The 19,631-nt window shown below is 42.8% G+C and overlaps 1 protein-coding gene across 7 annotated transcripts in view; it reads right to left on the bottom strand.

Moving 5' to 3' along the window:
- Positions 1 to 19,631, bottom strand: part of CADM1 (cell adhesion molecule 1) — a 544,514-nt gene that overhangs the window by 236,643 nt on the left and 288,240 nt on the right. For 5 of the 7 annotated variants that reach the window (XM_073602402.1, XM_073602399.1, XM_073602401.1 and 2 more), the window contains one exon: positions 6,901 to 7,047. In XM_073602402.1, coding sequence (XP_073458503.1) covers positions 6,901 to 7,047 — 147 coding nt within the window. The remainder of the gene's footprint in view (positions 1 to 6,900; positions 7,048 to 19,631) is intronic. The other 2 variants (XM_073602400.1, XM_073602403.1) reach the window with 1 other exon arrangement.

Genomic DNA, 19,631 nt, shown 5'->3' with positions numbered 1-19,631 from the left:
CCATTTTTTAGTGGAAGGAATTATGGTGGGATAAGTCACAAGTTAGCTTTTTATTATTATTACCAATATGAGCTTCAGATCGAGGCCTGGTTCCTGCTTGCGTTCCACATGCCTTCTAAGCTCCAATATGGCACCTGAGTGAAAACGAGGCTTGGTCTAGGCTGTATGTTATTTAAGTGATGTGTCAGGAAGATGCAAGGTATTGCGAAACATGTAGGGCGGTGCGTTGTGCTGAAGCAATCACGCCACACTGACCCCGGCACACGGGTGTTCAATTTGTGTGTTTTGAGCTAGCCGGCTTTTTATGCAATCTTATTTGTGTATGTCTTTTTGTGAGCTCTGCTCGTTTATTTAGCATTAAAGCTTTATCCTTTTTAACCTACCACACGATCGGAGTCCCTCTCTGTTTGCTCACTCGTGGCTTTAAGCCAGAGTGTGTCTTTTTCCAGATTGAGAACATCCACCTGATGAGTATATCATCGCAATTTGGCGAACTATCTCCACAAACTATCTGAGGCAATCGAGGGATCAGAGGATCCACTTGTCCCCACAGAGGGCTCAATCTGTCTGATTTTATGACCCTGCTCTTTAGGGGGTCTACCAGCTCTGGTAAGGATTCCCATATATAGAGCTTTACTTCTAGGTTGAGACCCCTTTTCCTGTCAGTTGAGGCATCAACAGGCGAGGGCGGACCCGGAATTTCTACCTATCAAATATACCCATTCCTCCATACACTTATCAATTGTGTATACGTTTTTCAAGGACACTATTTCCTGCACTATTAGTGTATACAGACATTCACTTTATTTATGCATTCAATGATGCACTATTGATGCATATGGACACTTATTTTTTATTACTCATTTAATTCACTGGATGTTTGTATTATTTGATTGATTATATTAGTGTATTTTGTATGCTTCACTTCCATTCAGTTATTTACAATTTTCTCTTTAAGAGAGATTGTTTAAATGTAGAGCAACTTTATTTATAAATCTGTACACTAGCACCATTAGATATTAGATGGTTTTTGTTTTAGTCTAGCGCAGTATTTTCTTATTTTAAATAAGCTTTTTATTAAGGAACCCTTTTTTGGAATGCAGAGAGCATGAGATTTAGCAGGGGGTTATCTCCTTGGTTTTCTCATGACACCACTCTATCATCTAACAATCAGGTAATTCTTGTTCTAAAAGATAATGTTTTCGTTTTCTGCATACCTGTTGGCTTGGCTTGTTTTACTTCTCTTACAAAGACACAGATGAGCTGGTTTTTCACAGCTATTGGTTTTGCAAGAGAGTATTGGGTGATGTTTCTTTATCTAGTTCTTTGGAAAACTGGACAAAACCGGTGATTCAATACTGCAGATTATGTATAAGTAATGCCTTAATTTTATTTCCTATAAAAAAAGTGCAAGAGATCTACAAGCTTGTCTGCCGCAGTGGAAGACGGGGCTTGTAGTTTATTCATTCACAGATCTCTGTTACACATGTATATAGAGTGTAACATGTTCTAGTAACTGCCCTGCTCACCCCCCTTCCCCTGTGACACCAGCCGGATTCTTCTCCCCCACAGCCACTGTCACATTTACCTATTTTAAATTTGACAGTGGCTGCAGGGGAGAAGAACCCCTGTCTGTTGTCAGAGGAAGGAGTGAGCAAGACAGGAAATGGAACATATTACATGCTACACAGTAAATAAGGTGAACTTGGCCTTTAAAAAATAAGTGGTGCACAATTATGTATGATTACCCTGACATGTGTACAAGTTTATATTCTGTGCGAACACCCCAGGTGTAGACTAATTCCAGAAGTTAATCTACCATACATACATAGTTTTTGTCTACATTGGTGTGTGATCATTTTATATCTAAGAGTAACCTTCACTTCACGATTAGTGTTATTATTTACAGGCCCATTTTAGTGAAAACCTTGTATTCTGGTATAGTTTACTGATCGCATAAAGTATATGAATGCTTTTTTATTTATTGCACAGACCTTTATTTCTCTACATTTATATGCAGACCAAGCTGTTCAGCAAAATTGAAAGTTGCAAGGGATGATTAGTATAGTCAACTTTTATTCACATCGTTTAAAGGAAAATCAAAACTGTGGCTGTAATGGCATGTGTTGACTAGAGGTAGGCTTCAATATGTCACTTATATTAAAGTGATACTAAAGTCTTTTTTTTCTTTAAAAATAACAAACATGTGATACTTACCTGTTCTGTGTAATAGTTTTGCACAGAGCAGCCCAGATACTCTTCTCTGGTCCCTTGATGGCGCTCCTGCCCCCCTGTCGAGTGCCCCCAAAAGCAAGTAGCTTGCTATGGGGGCACCGAGCCGCTGCTCTGTGTGTCCATTCAGACAGAGCTGTGGTTTGGCACCACCCCCTCTCTCTCCTCATTGGCTAACTTACTTTGATTGACAGCAGTGGGAGCCAATGACACCTGCTGCTGTGTCTCAATATCAGGAGGGAGTGTTACGGACGGCCGAGGAACTCGTGCACATCGCTGGACCGAGATGGGGCTCAGGTAAGTATTGGGGGGGGGGGGCTGCACACAGAGGGTTTTTTTATCTTAATGCACAGAATACTAGCACATTATGCAAGACTTACCTTAAAACTAAGCCTTCCAGAACCACGCTGTCACCACTTAGAGGGTTTCCCATCTTTGCCCGGTCTTCCTTCTGGGTTTGCGGCCTCTAGCTACGTGAGTGACCGGGGGACCGGGATGACGGCATGCACTCTGAATAGCTTCTAAACAGTGCAAGTTTAGGAGATATTCACTGTACCTACAGGTAAGCCTTATTATAGGCTTTCCTGTAGGTACAAGTAAAAAAAACTGAGGTTTACTACCACTTTAAAGCGTATCTATGATCAAAATTTAAAAGCATTATATTTATTTCCACATTGAATTTCAATAATTTCTAACCTACAACTAAAAGTTCTGAACAATATTTGGTCCGCTTTTATAGTCATTACTGTTCACTTTTCATCCATCACAGTGGTACACAGCAAACACTACCAGTTCCTGCTGATAATTATGACATCATCACCAAATATCACTACATGTGACCTTCAGTGATGGAGCGGGGAGTCATCATTAGAGCTTTTACCAACCATTTAGAGTTTAAGCACACGCCAAATGGATCCGGACAATTCTCCAGCACCGCAGAGAATACATAATTAAGTATCACAGAGCAACAGGGCAGAGACAAGAAAAGTAGTACTGCTGAGTAATGCACAACATTACCTGTAATAAGCCATCCTACAGAGCTAAGAAACTAAGAACGCATTACTGCGATCCACTAGATAATAGACTCTACAGTTATGCTGTCCCAGCAGAAATAAGAATGACAAACTAGAATAGGGAATTAGAAGAGTAAAGAAAGATAAATATTACTTACAGACAATGAATATTCAGACAACGGGGAGAATTACGTACTTCATATTTGTTTAGTTTCTATGAGAGATTAGTAGTTTCAACAAAGTCAAAAACAGTTTGTTGCTGTCCTACTGCCAGGACTGTCTTGTAATACATGCAATGTCACCAGAGTTGTTTTGTAACACGAAGACGAGATGTAACAGATGTGAAAAGAATAAGCAATGACAGTTCTTCAGGGTTTCTTTTGAGAATAGTGCCAATAGTCGGGATTTGCAGTAGCCAATAGAAACCAGATGTCAAAGTACAGTCCAGTGTATGAAGATCTCTGGCTCAGCACCGCGGCTTACTGCACATTACTATTACTCTGGTATAGGTTAGAGCATCACATACTAATGATACACAGGCATTTTACAACGCAGAACTTTTCCACTTATATGTGCAAGTGTGAAAAGCACATACTATGCTATCTATGCCAACACATTGAAGCCAAGGGAGCACCTCTTATTACATGGGATATAGTTGCGAAATAAATAAATATAATTATTATATATAATGACAACGTGAAAGAAGTTTGTTTGAAATCTTTACAGATTTAAATAAAAAACGAAAAGAATCACATATACGTGTAATATATATATATATATATATGTATATATATATATATATATATATATATATATATATATATATATATATATATATATATATGTATATATATATATATATATATATATATATATATATATATATATATATACACACACACACATACACCATATATATATATTCACAGCCTTTGCTTAATACTTTGCTAAACAAGCTTGGCACATCTATTTCTGGGCAGTTTCTCCAATTCTTCTTTCTTTGCAGGACCTGCTCATCAGGTCAGATGGGGAACATCGGTGCACAGCCATTGTCAGATCTCTCCAGAGATGTTCAACTGGGTTCAAATCTGGGCCACTCAAGGACAGTCAAGGTTGTCCCACATTGACTCCCTTGTCATCTTGGCTGTTTGCTTAGGATTGTTGTCCTGTTGGAAGATGAACCCTTGCCCCAGTCTGAGGTCCAGAGCGCTCTGGAGCAGGTTTTCATCAAGTATGTCTCTGTACATTGCTGCATTCATCTTTTGATCCTGACTAGTCTCCCAGTTCCTTCTGCTGAAAAATATCCTCACAGCATGATGCTGCCACCACCATGCTTCACTGTATGAATGGTATTGGCCAGGTGATGAGTGGTGCCTGGTTGCCTCCAGCCATGACCTTGCCATTCAGGCCAAAGAGTTCATTCTTTGTTTCATCAGACCAGAGAGTTCTGTTAGAGTGACCATTGGGTTTTTGGTCACCTCCCTGACTAAGGCGGATCTCCCCCCGATCACTCAGTTTGGCCAGAAGTGTACAAAAAAAGTTCTGGACAGCCGCACACCGGGAGAAAATTCAAGCGTCTTTATTGAAGATACTGGATCATGAAGTACACAGGACACCACAGCGAAAAAGTACAGGACAACAGCTGACGCGTTTCACATTTATACTAAGTGCTTACTCATAGCTCAGTTTGGCTAGGCGGCCCAGTCTAGGAAGAGTCCTGGTGGTTCCAAACTTCTTCCATTTATGGGCAAATGAGGCCACTGTGCTCATTGGGACCTTCAATGCTGCAAAAAATTTTCTGTACCCTTTCAGGATCTGAGCCTCAATACAATTCTGTCTCAGAGGTCTACAGACAATTCCCTTGGACTTCATGGCTTGATTTGTGCTCTGACATGCACTGTTAACTGTGGGACCTTATACAGACAGGTGTGTGCCTTTCCAAATTATGTCCAATCAACCACAGGTGGACGTCAATTAAGTTGTAGAAACATCTCAAGGATGATCAGTGGAAACAGGATGTACCTGAGATCAATTTTTAGTGTCATGGCAAAGGCTGTGAATACTTATGTAAAAGTGATTTTTTTAGTTTTTTTATTTGCAAAGATTTAAAAAAAACTTCTTTCACGTTGTCATTATGGGGTATTGTCTGTAGAATGTTGAGGAAAGTAATGAATTTAATCAATTTTGGAATAAGGCTGTAATATAACAAAATGTGGAAAAAGTGAAGTGCTGTGAATACTTTCTGGATGCACTGTACACATTGGAAGATTTTCTCTCACCTGCAGCCTTTAATGACAACTGTATAGTTTTGACTTCAGCTCCAATCTGAGTGTAGTATTAAAATGACCTTAATGCATTTAAAAAAGGTAAAAAACTCACAGGATGGAGGAGTAAAATCAAGCATGTAACAAGCAGTGAGCCTCTCTGCACGAATCCGGGCCGCTGTGTCGGTGTCAGGTTCAGTCTTGGCCATGCCCTAAGGTAGGAGCATGCATGCTCCAAACGCGCGCCTACTGCCTGCCATTCCGGTGACGTCAAGCTGTCAGCCCCGTGTCTGCTTGTCAGCCCTGGAGGCCTGGAAACCACCAGCATGGCCGAGACTGAAGCCGGCACTGAGCACAGCAGCCTGGATTCGGCCAGAGAGGCTCACTGCTTGTTACATGCTTTATTTACTCCATCCTGTGAGGTTTTTACCTTTAAATAAATTGAGGTAATTTTAATACTACACTCAGAATAGCGCTGCGGTCTCCTTTTGTGTTTGTTTATAGAGTTGCTGGCTGCCTGCAAAAGAGTGTCCATGTAATCAGGACTATTTTATGGACTTTTATACAGACTTGCAGTATATCCTTTAACCCCTCTCATACAATTGGGTTTTTATTTGACTGTTTTAACAAGCAGCATTTCCTCTCTAGCTGGTCGTACTGCTCTGTTCCGGACAGCAATAGAACCCAGTAGGAGGCTAACTAAAGCCATCCATAGATGGTTCAAATCTTGACCAGCTCAGCATGGATCAGCCGAGATTTGAATGATCTATGGGCAGGCTGACTATACCCAAGACAATAATCACGGTATTCTCCCATCAGGGACTGCTCTCTGTGATCCTTGTCCCCTACCAAGGGGAACACAATAGCTCTGCGGGAGGAATTCCCCCATCAACACTGACTGAAATTTGTATCATCTATGGACTGCCTAACTATTCAATATAAGTATTACTTTTTTTTACTGCATTCAGTTCCAAATGGTACAAACACATGAAGTACATCATCCCATATTCCTAGGTGCTCAGTAACATTAGCTACAATGTCTGGCAGGGTGGCCCTCCCTGGCGCATGGCCACCCAACAATGCAGCTAGCAAGGACAGTATCTAAGAAGTCCTATCCCATCAAGAACCAAATACCGTAAGAAAAAAATGCTTAAAAAAAAAAAAAAAATTGGATTTATATACGGTATATTTTAACCTATGTTAATAAAATGATCCTCTGTCAAACATCCTTCACTATTTAGGTCCTCTGCTATCACAGTGGCTCTCAGAAATAATTGATGAGCTCTCACTTAAGTAAAGTAAAATTCGGGAAGGGGATTCACACAGTACACCCACCAGGAGCTCTAGAAAAATCAGACACAGATATTTTGCTTCATAATGGAGTAACTTACGCCTGAAGTCTCTAAAGTAGATGGTCTGTCTGTTGGGATTAAGCAGCTGAATTACGGAGTCATCGTTGTTTTTGACCCGGCAGCTAATTGTTGCAACTTCTCCTTCCACCACTGTCACATTCTCTGTTTCCAGGTTCTGGCGCTCTGCTGGAATATACAGAAAGAGGGTGGGGGGGATAAAAAAAAAAAGGAGAGAGAGAAATGAAAAGAATAAGTATTATTAGCATCACCCGAATAAATATACTTACATTAAAAGTACACAATACTTAAACCCCTACAACTACCCAAAATAAAAAGATGCCATGCGATAACTTTACAGTAAAAAGTTCACCTCAACATATGTCAAAGTATGCATCGTACACATAAAACTATTTTTTTCCACTAATCTTTCATTATTTAAGAAGGTCTGTTCAGTGGGTGTCTCACAAACAGGTTCCCAGAAAAGTTGACGCTTGCTGCTGGGCACCTTTCCAAGTCCTTGCAGCAGTCTGATTGGTAAAGTGGGGAGAGGCAGCGGCCGCCTTGCTCCAGCCACCTGTTCCGGTGTGGTGCAGCAAAAACATTACAGTACAGAAGTTTGTCAGCCCATCTCTCAACAATTATGTATTTTAAGAATTTTTTGTCATTTCTAAGCAAGGATATGAATATAATGCAAAAAGATTGCTGAACGTGTCCTGGCAGAGACTTCACTCTGATAATATATTTAGGATCTATGAAGACGAGTTTTGTATTTCAGTGCCTGACAAGTATTTAAAAAGCACTTCAATCGCAAATCTGCATTCTGATCTGATTTTTACATTTTTAGTGATTATGTAGGGTTTTATGACCATTCTGAGGCTCCATGTGACCTGCTTTGCTTCTTTTTTCTTTGCTATAGCAGGTTCTACTGAAGTCAGTTCAGGATTTACACAAAGCTGGGCAAACGCAGATCCCTTCACCACAATGAAATTTCACATCGATTTTGTTTAAGCAAAACTGATGTAGAAACTAAAAGGTTGTGTTCAAAGCAAAGCCTGTCTACGTGAGCCTACACTTTGTAGTATGTCATTTTGGCAAAAAATAAACACACACACTGTATTTTAGTATAGTATTTTTTTATCTCTACAATTCTGCCCACAATCTCAAAATACACTACAATCGCAAAACACAGAGTCAGGTGCCATTATTTTCAATAGCACCTAAAACGCGGTGCAGTTTTGACGCATTTGATCATGCAGCAAATTGCATCATGTGAATCTTGTTGCCCAAAAAAAGAACAGGAGCTTCTTTTGGGTGACAAGCTTCACACGATAAATCGTGGCAAAACCGTTCGCGTTTTAGGTTCCATTGAAAATAATGCGTTTTGCAATTGTGGGCAGAATCACAGCGGATCTGCTGTGATCCCAAAACACCCAGGTGTGAATGGAGCCTCGGGGATGAGCTCAGGGGTGTTTGGATTCTACTCTGAACCCACATGAGTAAGCCTGCAAGGAAGATGTCACTGTACTGGGCCAATCTGTGGCTGGTCTATTCCCTGCCATGACACATGCATGAGGGGAGTGTATACATGCATTGATGGGGGTGGAGAATGGATTGGCCACTTTTTAGAGGTTCAGATAGGGATACTTAATTAGGTACACCTGTTCCAATTGCTTGGTAACACAAATTGTTAATCAGCCAATCACATGGCAGCAACTCAATGCATATAGGCATCTAGATGTGGTGAAGATGACTTGCTGAAGTTCAAACCGACCATCAGAATGGGAAAGAAAGGGGATTTAAGTGTCTCTGAACGTGGCATGTTGGTGCCAGATGGGCTGATCGGAGTTCCAAAAACTGCTGATCTACTGGGATTTTCACACACAACCATCTCTAGGGTTTAGAGAATGGTCCAAAAAGGAGAAAATATCCAGTGAGCGGAAGTTGTGTGGACGAAAATGCCTTGTTGATGTCAGAGGTCAGAGTAGAATGGGCAGACTGGTTCAAGATGATGGAAAGGTAACAGTAACTCAAATAGCCTCTCCTTACAACCAAGGTATGCAGAATACCATCTCTGAACCCACAACACATCTAACCTTGAAGCAGATAGGTTACAGCAGCAGAAGACCACAACGGGTGCCTCTCCAGTCAGCCAAGAACAGGAAACAGAGGCTACAATTCGCACAGGCTCACCAAAATTGGGCAATAGAAGATTGGAAAAACATTGCCTGGCCTGATAAATCTCTATTTCAGCTGCGACATTCAGATGGTAGGGTCAGAATGTGGCATAAACATGAAAGCATGGATCTTATGGGGAGAAAAAAAAAAAAAAAACACAACATGAGGGATCCTTCCATCCTGTCTTGCATCAACAGTTCAGGCTGGTGGTGGTGTAATGGTTTGCTGGATATTTTCTTGGCACACTTTGGGCCCCTTAGTACCAATTGAGCATCATTTAAACACCACAGTCTACCTGAGTATTGTTGCTGACAATGTTTATCCCTTTAGGACTACAGTGTACCATTCTTCTGATGGCTACTTCCAGCAGAATAATGCTATATGTCACAAAGCTCAAATCTCAAAATGGTTTCTTGAACATAACAATGAGCTCACTGTACTCCAATGTCCTCCACAGTCACCACATCTCAATTCAATGGAGCACCTTTGGGATGTGGTGGAATGGGAGATTCACATCACGGATATGCAGCCAACAAATCTGCAGCAACTGCGTGATGCTATCATGTCAATATGGACCAAAATCTCTGAGGAATGTTTCCAACACATTGTTGAATCTATGCCACAAAGAATTAAGGCAAGTCTGAAGGTAAAAAGGTGGTCCAACCCGGTACTAGCAAGGTGTACCTAATAAAGTGGCTGGTGAGTGTGCTGATTTTTAAGTTTTTGATTTTAGCTAAACTTAGGCTTTAAAGTGTACCTGTACCTTTAAAACACAGGTTTTGCTTTAAGGACTGGAGGTAGGATAAAAAAAAAAAAAATGTTATACAGTTAGTCGAAAATGAAAACAAATACATTTCTGGCCATCCATCTAGAAAACAAAAGACTTGCAACTGTGTAGTGGAACAGGAGGTTGGACTTTTTATATAAAATCAATAAACTATTGAAATTTTTTAAAAAGGATTCATACAATAGGCCCATAGAGGCCTTCTGTCAGATGTCTACCAGGAACACAATTACAAAACAACATGCTTGTTTCTGGCCTTGAAAGTACTGCAAATTAAAGGACATAAACCTGATCATCAAAATGACAAATGAATGCTGCTATTTATTAAATGCATTTTAATTGTAGCTACTTTGCGTAGCAGGATTCGACTTTGTAATCCCTTAAATAGTAGCAATGAGGTAGGGAGAGAAGGTCAACACTTGGTGCCAATCAGCTGTGCTAACCAGGAGAACATGCTAACAGGCGGAGGCAGCAGTGTGATGAATTATTTTTATTATACAGGATTTATATAGCACCAACAGTTTGTGAAGCACTTTACATTATAAAGGGTGACCGTAGGATTACAATACAGAAGGAATAGGAGGACCCTGCTCATGGAGCTTACAATCTAAAGGGAGGGGGGAGGTGGTACAAAAAGAAATAGCTGCGGGGATGATATAAATGAGGTGGCCAAAGTACAGTTTTTAGGTGGAGGTGAGGTAGGCACCCCTGATATAATAGGCAGACAGGGTAGGAGATAACCAGACATTTTAGGGTATGGAGTCCCAGAGGATGGAAGAGATTCTGGAGATGTCCTGGAGGTGAGCATGGGAAGAGGTAATTAAGGGAACTAGATAGCATAAATGACGATTTGAGCAATATCTGCAGATGAGGTCAGTGATTTAAGTGGGAGGCAGGGTTATGGATGGCATTGTATGATGTTGTTAGTATTTTGAATTGTATACTTTGGGTTAGTGGAAGCCAGTGAAGGGATTGGCAGAGATGGGCAGCAGCCATGGGTCGTTAGTAAGGTGTAAAGGTCTAGCAGCAGCATGAGATTCAATGGGGAGTAATGTAAAAGGTAGGCAAGTGAGAAGTGAGTTTCACTAGTCAAGGGAGGATATAACCAAGGAGTGACTAATTTGTTTTATGGTGTCGTTAGTTAAGAAGGAGCGAATTCTGGAAATGTTGCGGAGGTTAAGTTGGCAAGATTTAGCCAGTGATTGGATGTGGAGCCCGAAGGAGACTTCATACTGTTTATTACACCTAGCACCCTGGCGTGTGTGAAGCGACCAATAATTGTGCTATTGATCTCAATATCATCGGGGGGATTGGAGTGGAAGAAATATTACAAACTCAGCTTGAGTTTGAGGAAATGTTGTAACATTCATACGGATATGTCGCTCAGTGAATTTGTGATATGTGAAGAGATCGAAAGGTGATCTGGGGAAGTAGAGAGATAGATCTGGGTGTCGATGGCATAGAGGTGGTATAGGAAGCCGTGGGAGGTTATCAACTGGCCCAAAAGAAGAGGTGTAGAGAGAGAACAGGAGGAGTCTAAGGACAGAGCCTTGGGGTACCCCAACAGAAAAAGCAAGAGGGGCAGAGGAGATAGTTTTATGTGACACTGAAGGTGCGCCAAGATAGGCGGGAGAACCAAGAAAGAGTCGAAGAGACCAAGGAGGTGACGTTTATTGAGGAGACGTGGTGGATGAACTATGTCAAAGGCAGCAGAAAGGTCCAAGAGTACAAGTATGGAGTAATGGTCATTGGTTTTGGCAGTTAGTAAGTGATTAGTGAGTTTTCTTAGGGCAGTTTCAGTGGAATGTTAAAGGCAGAAGCCAGACTGTAGGATGTTGGGAAGGTTGTTATTAGTGAGGTAACAACTCATGCAGTTGTGGACATGACATTAAAGAAACTTGGAGCCAAATGACAGCAGTGAGATGGGTCTCAATTTGTTCAAGCAGCTGAGGTCCTGTGAGGTTTTTTTTTTTTTTGTTAAAGTGACACAAAACCTTTTTGTTTTTGTTTTTTTTAAATAACAAACATTTCATACTTTGTTCCACCGTGCAGCACAGTGTGGCCCCGAAACACTTCTTTTGGGGTCCCCCGGGCGGCGCTCGCGGCTCCTCTTCGCATCAGTAAACCCCCTGGGAGCAGCGCTCTCCCGGGGGGGGGGGGGTGTGTTACCTTGCGGGTGCACTCTCGTGTCCAGCATTTGTGTCTATAGACACAGAATGTCAGACTCGGCCCTGCCCCCCCCCCCCGGCGCCCGCGTCATTGGATTTGATTGACAGCAGCGGGAGCCAATGGCTGTACTGCTATCAATCTATCTAATCAAGAGCCAAGAACCCCGGGCAGAGGAAGTGCACATCTACGCTGAGGGAACGAAGGGGGGCTGGGGGGCCAGTCAGTTTCAAAAGTTTTTTCACCTTAATGCATAAACATGAGGTTTTACAACCCCTTTAAGGGGGTAAGGAGTACATGTTTGAGAAGGGAGGGAAAGGTGCCAGTGGAGAGGAAGAGATTGAAGATGTGGGCTAGAGAGTGTAGGACAGGGTAGGAAGGGAGTCGTAGTAAGGGGACAGGGTCCAGGGGACAGGTAGTGAGGTGGTCATCGGAAAGTTTAGCAACTCCCTCTGTGGTCAAAAGAGTAGCGCATTGAGTGTGGTGTTGGACACGCTCCTAGACCCGGTCGGTTGCGGGAGAAAACAGGACACTGGAGATCTCACCATGAATTTTATCATCTTGCTGTTCAAATGATCAGCAATCACTGCATTAGAAGGTTCTGATGAGTGGTGAAGGAAGTTTGCTTAGCAGTGTGGAAGCAGAAGTTTTATTTAAGAAGAGGAAATTTGTAGAGGGTGAAGTCTTGCATATCAGTCAGCTGCTGCTACTTTATGATCTAATTAGAAGTTGGGGGTATGACCGGGCCTAGCTCTGTTGCTTAAAGGGTAACTCCACTTTCATGGGAATTAAAAAAATAGCAAAAAAAAAATAAAAAAATCGATCTATAAATAGCATGTAAAATTGTGACACGAGTCATATTGTAGTTTGATGTTATTATAAATGATCTTTCCTTTTCAATCTGCAGCGCTGTAATTTTCTGTAAACCGCAAAGCAATATGGCTACCTGAAGGCATTCTGTACACAGGTATTGTACAGAAAGCCCCCCAAAAATGTCATTTCCTGCTTGAGTGCTTTTCCCAGATGTCTGCACTAAGTCAAAGACCCTACCACTTTTCTCAAAGCCCTACAGGTTCAGCAGCTGATTGAGAATTATGAAATCACTCCCATGCACACTCGCTTTGTACATGGACACAGCCAAACAAACAATTTCTTCAGAATAACAAAAGGAATCTTCAACAAAGTTTGAATCCATTCAATGTACCGTACATGGATCACCCAGAGATGAATGTGTATTTTCTCTCAATAAAAGAGGAGCTACTCTAAGATATTTCAGTCACCTACCTGACATTGCTGTGTGGGGCAAGGGTGTGTAAACGCAGGACTGAATAAACAGAAATAGAAAAAAATCAAGAGAAATGTGCAAAGTACTGTAAGCCCCATCATTGCATTAAACTAAAGAAAAAGGGAAATCTGGAAATCCCATACAGCACTTAGGATTGCAGCACATTGTAAACACACTTCTCACTCCCTCCTGACCTAAAAATGAAAATGAAGTGCAGTAAAATACCAGCAATCTAAATGAATTATGATGATTTACCACAGGGTAAAATCAGCACCAGAACCATTATAAATATAACACCATTTTAATTAACTTAGTGCTGTCTAAAGATTAAGTACATTATTAAAATAAAATGTATGTAATTGAGGTCACGTAGATAATATTATTTAAAAAATGCATAATTTCTTTGCGACCATAACGCAGACCAGGGTTGTAAAGAACATAAGGGAAGCACATAAAATGCTTGGCAACCCTTGTTCTGGATCCACAATCGTACATTATAAACCCCAATTTATTAGTTGCAGTAGTGAATTTCCATCCCTGACAAATACACATTCAGCGGCATGTGTCATAAAATTATTCAGCCTTGAAAAATAATCATTACGGATGTTAACCAGTCAGGAAGAAGCCGGTCTGCTCATGGTACAGGTACACGTTTGTACATTAAAAATACAGTACACAACTTGCATAAGAGCTGCTTTACAGTGCCAGATGACAAGATGGTTTCTATTAGCATGGATTTTCAGTCCCTGCCGCGGTGCCATTTGCACAGACCTGAGGAACCAATCACTATTCTAATCAGGCAGTTAGGGGTTCAGGAACGCAGCAGGGCCAAGAGATGCCCGAGAATGTAATGGGCATCACACAAAGCAGGGCATGCCTCAGCAGTAATTACCATGATTCCCGGAACGACAGCAGTGACTATTTTTATATGTGTTATTATGAAGTGTACACAGCTCTCTTCTGCTCCTATCACACAACCATCCATATGGAATTTGTGACTATTAGGCCAGGTGAGCTGACATGTGGCCCAGTGCAGAACACCACCAATTACATGGAAGCTCACTCCACACATGAAAAGCCATTGTCACATACAACTAATCAGAGTAAATAGAATAAGGTCTTCCACCAAGTCCTTAAAACTACTGTAGAGTTCTAACCTTGAAATGGACAAGAAAAAAAGGATAACTGAGCCAAAAAAGACAGAGATATCAAAAGTTGTTTTAAGCAGGTACCGTAATTCTTTTAGCCTGCCATTTTGATATATTTCCTTTTAGATTCCTTTTATCAATTCAGTGCATACAAAGTTGGTATATACAATAGCTGCAATTTGATTGATTGCTCTGGCTGCCACCCTTTCTTCCTTTTTTTTTTTTTTTTTTTCCACCATCTGTGTCCCATTGCAAAGATTTCCCTGATGAAGAGATGCCACCACGGAGTGTATGGACTCCATTCTGAACTTCCACACCCGCACAAAGTGGTTCCGACACCAGAACAATCACCCCTTGAAGTAACAGGCCTTGCACCGCGACCCGGAGGGCTAACAAGCGGTCCGGAGACAAACGCAGACTGGACGGAAAAAATCTGATTGGGGGACAAGACTGGAACTCGATCTTGTAACCAGACAGAATCATTTTGTGGACCCACATGTCATTTATCAAAGAGATCCTTGGGTCCGGAAACCAGCGAAGACATCCACCCACCCGGACAGCGGGTGAGGGCGCCCATTCATGCCGAAGGAGCCTTATCTAGGGGTCTGGAGAATCCCGCTCTCTGTTTGCCCGACCAGGGTTGCTTGGAACCTCCCAAGGGGGGCTTTAAAGACTTTGAGCCTTTATCAGTGGACCCTGAGGGACGAAAAAACTGTGTGCCGAGAAGAAAGGACCACGCTTGCGAGGTGGCTCCTTCCCCTTTTTTGACTGTGGAAGAAAAGTACTCTACCCCCCTGTGACACTCAATAATATCATCCAGAGTGGCCCCAAACAAACGATTACCTTGAAAAGGCAGATCAGCTAGGGATTTTTTTTTTTTTTTTTAGAGGCCCGGTCCACAGTCAAACACTTCAGCCACAATATCCACCGAAGCACTACCGCTGAAACAGACAGCTTAAAAAGCAAGGGAGCTGCGTTCAAAGAGGCATCACAAACTGAAGCCCCTGGACCAGCTGTTCCGCCAATTCAGTGAAGGCAGGAGGAAACTGATCACCTTCCAGGTCACGGTGCAACAGCTTTGCCCACTCTGTCAGCGTTTGAGACTCCAGGGCAATGGCCGGGACCGGCCGAAGCGCAGAATCTGCAATAATGAACATAGTGCGGCTCAGAGACTCTGCCTTCCTGTCAGCCAGATCTTTAAAAGCCGGAGAGTCTTCAACCGGAATCATGGTGGCTTTGTTCAATCGAGAGACCAGAGGATCCACCACAGGTGGATTCGTCCACCACAGGTGGATTCGTCCACTTCTTGAGCAGACAAAAAGGATAACGCACAGCAAAGCACTTTGGGACCGCAAAGGGATGTTTTGGATGCTCCCATTCCTTATAGACAAACTTGTCGAAAAAGGAGGGCTAAGGGAACACTTTTGCTGTGCGAGACGGCTTGCGAGTGCTAAAAGGGACCGGCACCTCCACCGCAGCTTCCGTTTTTATAGTCTCCCGCACAGATGCAATCAGTGCGTCCACCAGCGCCTGCTCGTGCGCAGCCACTGGGCAGAGGAATCGTCCTCACTGTCTGAAAAATCTAGAAGCGCAGCCGCAGACCCCGCAGGGTGTGCCCGTCCACGGCAGCCGAATCAGGTTCAGGATCTGACGAAACAGATGAAGCAGCAAAGGCGGGGGACGCTTCTTGCTAGTCCGCCTCCAGGGCCGCCGTCAGTGTGTCAACGGATGGTTGGGACCCAGAGGGACCTGTAGCCTCTGATAGGGGGTCAGGTGGGGAAACATGCTCCTGAGACTCCATAGGGGAAGAAGAGACCCCCACACCAATAGCGACCACTGCAATGGGACACCCCCCACGCCAGTAGCGGTACCAGAACACCAGGACAGCCTGCAGCAGAGAGAGGAAGAGACCCCACCAGACTCACTGCCCCACCGGCATATCGCTTGCTGCCTCAGGTGTAGATCCACACATGTGGCGTCTGAGGAAGAGGATAACACAGGAGTCAGCACCGGGTTAAGAGGAACATGTCGTCTGGGCTACACAGTAATGGCCGCCATTACCTGAGCACAAAAAAACCCCCAAATCATGGCCGCTGAGCTCCACAAACATGGCCGCCAGCCATAAGAAGTCAGCAGGCACTAGGGGGAAAAGACGCCAGCTACGGCAAAATGGCCTCGCTACACGAGGCTGACACAGACCCCAGGAAAGCTCCTGAAAGAGAGAAAGCGAGGATCCGGGCACCGGACCCCCGGGAGCGCCCAGTGCCCCCCCCGGTAAGCACTGCACCTGGCGGCGCACACCATATAGAGAAGGGAGGGGGAATGGGGGGCTACCAGAGGACCTCCAGGGACCATTCACCCCAGGAAGAGAGGGTGCAAGGGCGGAGGGAAACCTGCAGGACCTACTCGGGGAGGGGCCCGTGTCCACCGCACACCCACCAAGGGTAGAGGGGGGACATTTACTCACCATATTAGGACCAGGCGGGCACTGCTCCAGACAGAACCTCCTTGCCACCGAAGTGGGGGGGCTGTCAGCTATGAGGGACACTGCGACTCGAGCCGAGACCCGGTTGTATGTGACTTTGAGAGACATTTAACTCGCAGGGCCAGCCCCCATCCAGTGGGGCTATGTTCTGGCTGACCTAGCATGTAGCTGCGGTCTGCACACGCTCGCTGGCCAGACTGGGGAGACCACTGGATCACGTGTCCAGCCCATTGCCAGTTGATTGCAGATCTCACCGAAAAAAATCCGAGAAAAAAAAAAAACAACAATAAAATTTGCAAGGACTAGAGATCCCAGCAGGGAACTAGGTCCTTACTCCTGGCTAGGCAGAAAAAAAACTGAAGGCCTATAGCAGAGGTGGGGGGGGGGGGGGGGTGCATATTACCTAGGACTGCCCATGGGCATAGCGAAGTGTTTTTTCTGCCTAGTGTCCTACTCCTGTAGGGGGCGATATAACCCTGTGTTTCTGAATAAGGAAGCGCTGTGTCTGACAATGAACAAATGAGAAATATTAAATTAGGAGCAGATGGTGTGAATGGATTGAAATAAAGCAATACAATGGGACATTGAAAATGCTGCGCTACCAATATACAAAAAAACCCCCAAAAAAGCAGCAGTTTAACTGTGAGATGCACACCAAAAATATCAAATATAAAGAAAAAAACTGCGCTAAACCCTGGATTAAATGTGAACATATATAAGTAAATCATACATATCATGAGATCATGAAATATAAAAGGCTCCTCTTGTGCAAACACAACAACAAAAATTGGGCAATAATCAAATATGTCATAAAAGATCAGTGATAATCCATGACAGATAAAATCGTGAGTCAGTATATGCATATGATCTTGGCTGCAGAGAAACAGAGACCTCAAGTGGTATGAGAAAAAGTCCCAAAGAAAGCCCCTCAGTATTATATAAAGAGGACTTGATTGTGAAGATTACATAGACACACCGCTCAAAGTGATCCTTCACCACATAGATTTTGCGCTTACCAAAAAGCAAGCAAAAAAGGCTTGTGTGTAGTCCAAGCAAGGAATGTCCAGCTTGCAATATGACTTGTCTGTGTGCAGCATAGCTGTGGAAGTGCAACAGGGAATCCAAACACTCAAGCTCAAAGGCTCCAAAGCCATGGATGGGAAGAGGATTGCTTTTTAAAGCAATACAATGAGTGCAAGATTAGCAAACACCACATATATAAATGTCAGACATAAAAGCACGATGGTAATAACATTTTGGCATCTTGAAAGGCTTGACGTGTTTCGTGGAGAATTCCATTTCATCAGAAGGAGTAGGTGCAATGTGTGTAAACTATAAAAAGTATAGAATATTATGATCTCAAGATTAGACAAAAGATGGTGGAAAGGGGGGGGGGGGGAGGGGGAAATTAACCCATACAGAAAAAAATCCTCTTCCCTATTTTACGCACAGGTTAGCTCACAGGTCAATATGTAGTGCTATGGACATAAAGTCATCTGGGAATGTCTTCCCTGGGAACTATGGAAGTGCTTTCCCACGTCAGGGCACATATGTGGAAACCTTGCAGTAGGTGCAAATCTCCATTGTGTAGTCAGGGGTGGCATAGTCAACAATGCCAAAGGGGGTCTATGAAAAAATATTTGGCTACAAGTGCAGCTCTGAGCGCTCATTTGACATCATAACTACTATGGAGGCATGCTTCTGAGAGCCAGTGACTGACACAGTATATTGGATTGGACTTACTCTGCAAGGGAATTAGACTCAGCAAAGTGTGGCTATTCTTTGGATCTATGCAAAGTAGTTTTCACTTTGAAATCTTGTTATTTTACTGTTTTATTGTTGGTATTGCAATTTTTTTTTCTGTAAACATTTTATTGCATGGTTTAACCTTCCTTTCCTTGAAACAATATTTTAAAATGGTTAATTTAAATCTCTGCATGTCCTAATCAAAAATTACAGGACTTTTTGTTTGCCTTTCTGAAGAAAGCTACCATATTTGTTAATTCTGTTACATTCTGGTCTGGGCGTAGCAGCGAGCGATACATATCTTCGAAAAGGTCAGAATAGCGAGAGCAGATGCTGAGTGGTGCGACTATCCGTAAAAAACATGTGCATGTGTAAAGGGCCAACAGTGTCGTTAAACTGCTCCAATGACAATCACTTTCATTCTGCTGCTGCTCATAGTTATCCCTGAACTGGAAAATCTTAGCACAAAATATTCAGTTAGGGTTTACATCTGCTTTAATGGAGTGTTTTGGTGCTTATAGTAGGTATTGTGTTATGCTCCATAAAATTTTATCAACTGGGAGGCACACATGTATGAGCCTTGTTAGCCTGTTTACTAGATATGAGTATTATTTGCATGTGCACATGAAACCAAACTTCAGTAGAAGATGCTGAATTGACCCAGCAGGCTAGACAGTAAAAACCATGGTATCCACACATCTTAATTATTTAACACAACTGTCTGAAAATCAGCAAAGTGATGGCAAAGCAATGTACAAACTCCGTCTTACACCTCATTCCGATGCTGTTAAGCCGTAGTCAGCGTTCTATTGACCATGCATTGTGTGAGTCACCTGCTGAATGCGAAGCATTAGCCTGTCAGATAACCTGCACATTACTATACATCACACTAAAGGGGAAAACAATAGACTACGCTACATCATAAATCACGTGAGATTCAGTACACAGAATTAGCCTATACCGTATAAAAGTAAGCCCCCG

The sequence above is a fragment of the Aquarana catesbeiana genome, linkage group LG10 (genome assembly GCF_042186555.1).
Source record: "Aquarana catesbeiana isolate 2022-GZ linkage group LG10, ASM4218655v1, whole genome shotgun sequence".
Lineage (NCBI taxonomy): Eukaryota > Metazoa > Chordata > Amphibia > Anura > Ranidae > Aquarana > Aquarana catesbeiana.
Note: the sequence above shows the minus strand (reverse complement) of the source record. Positions and strands in the feature narration are given on the sequence as shown.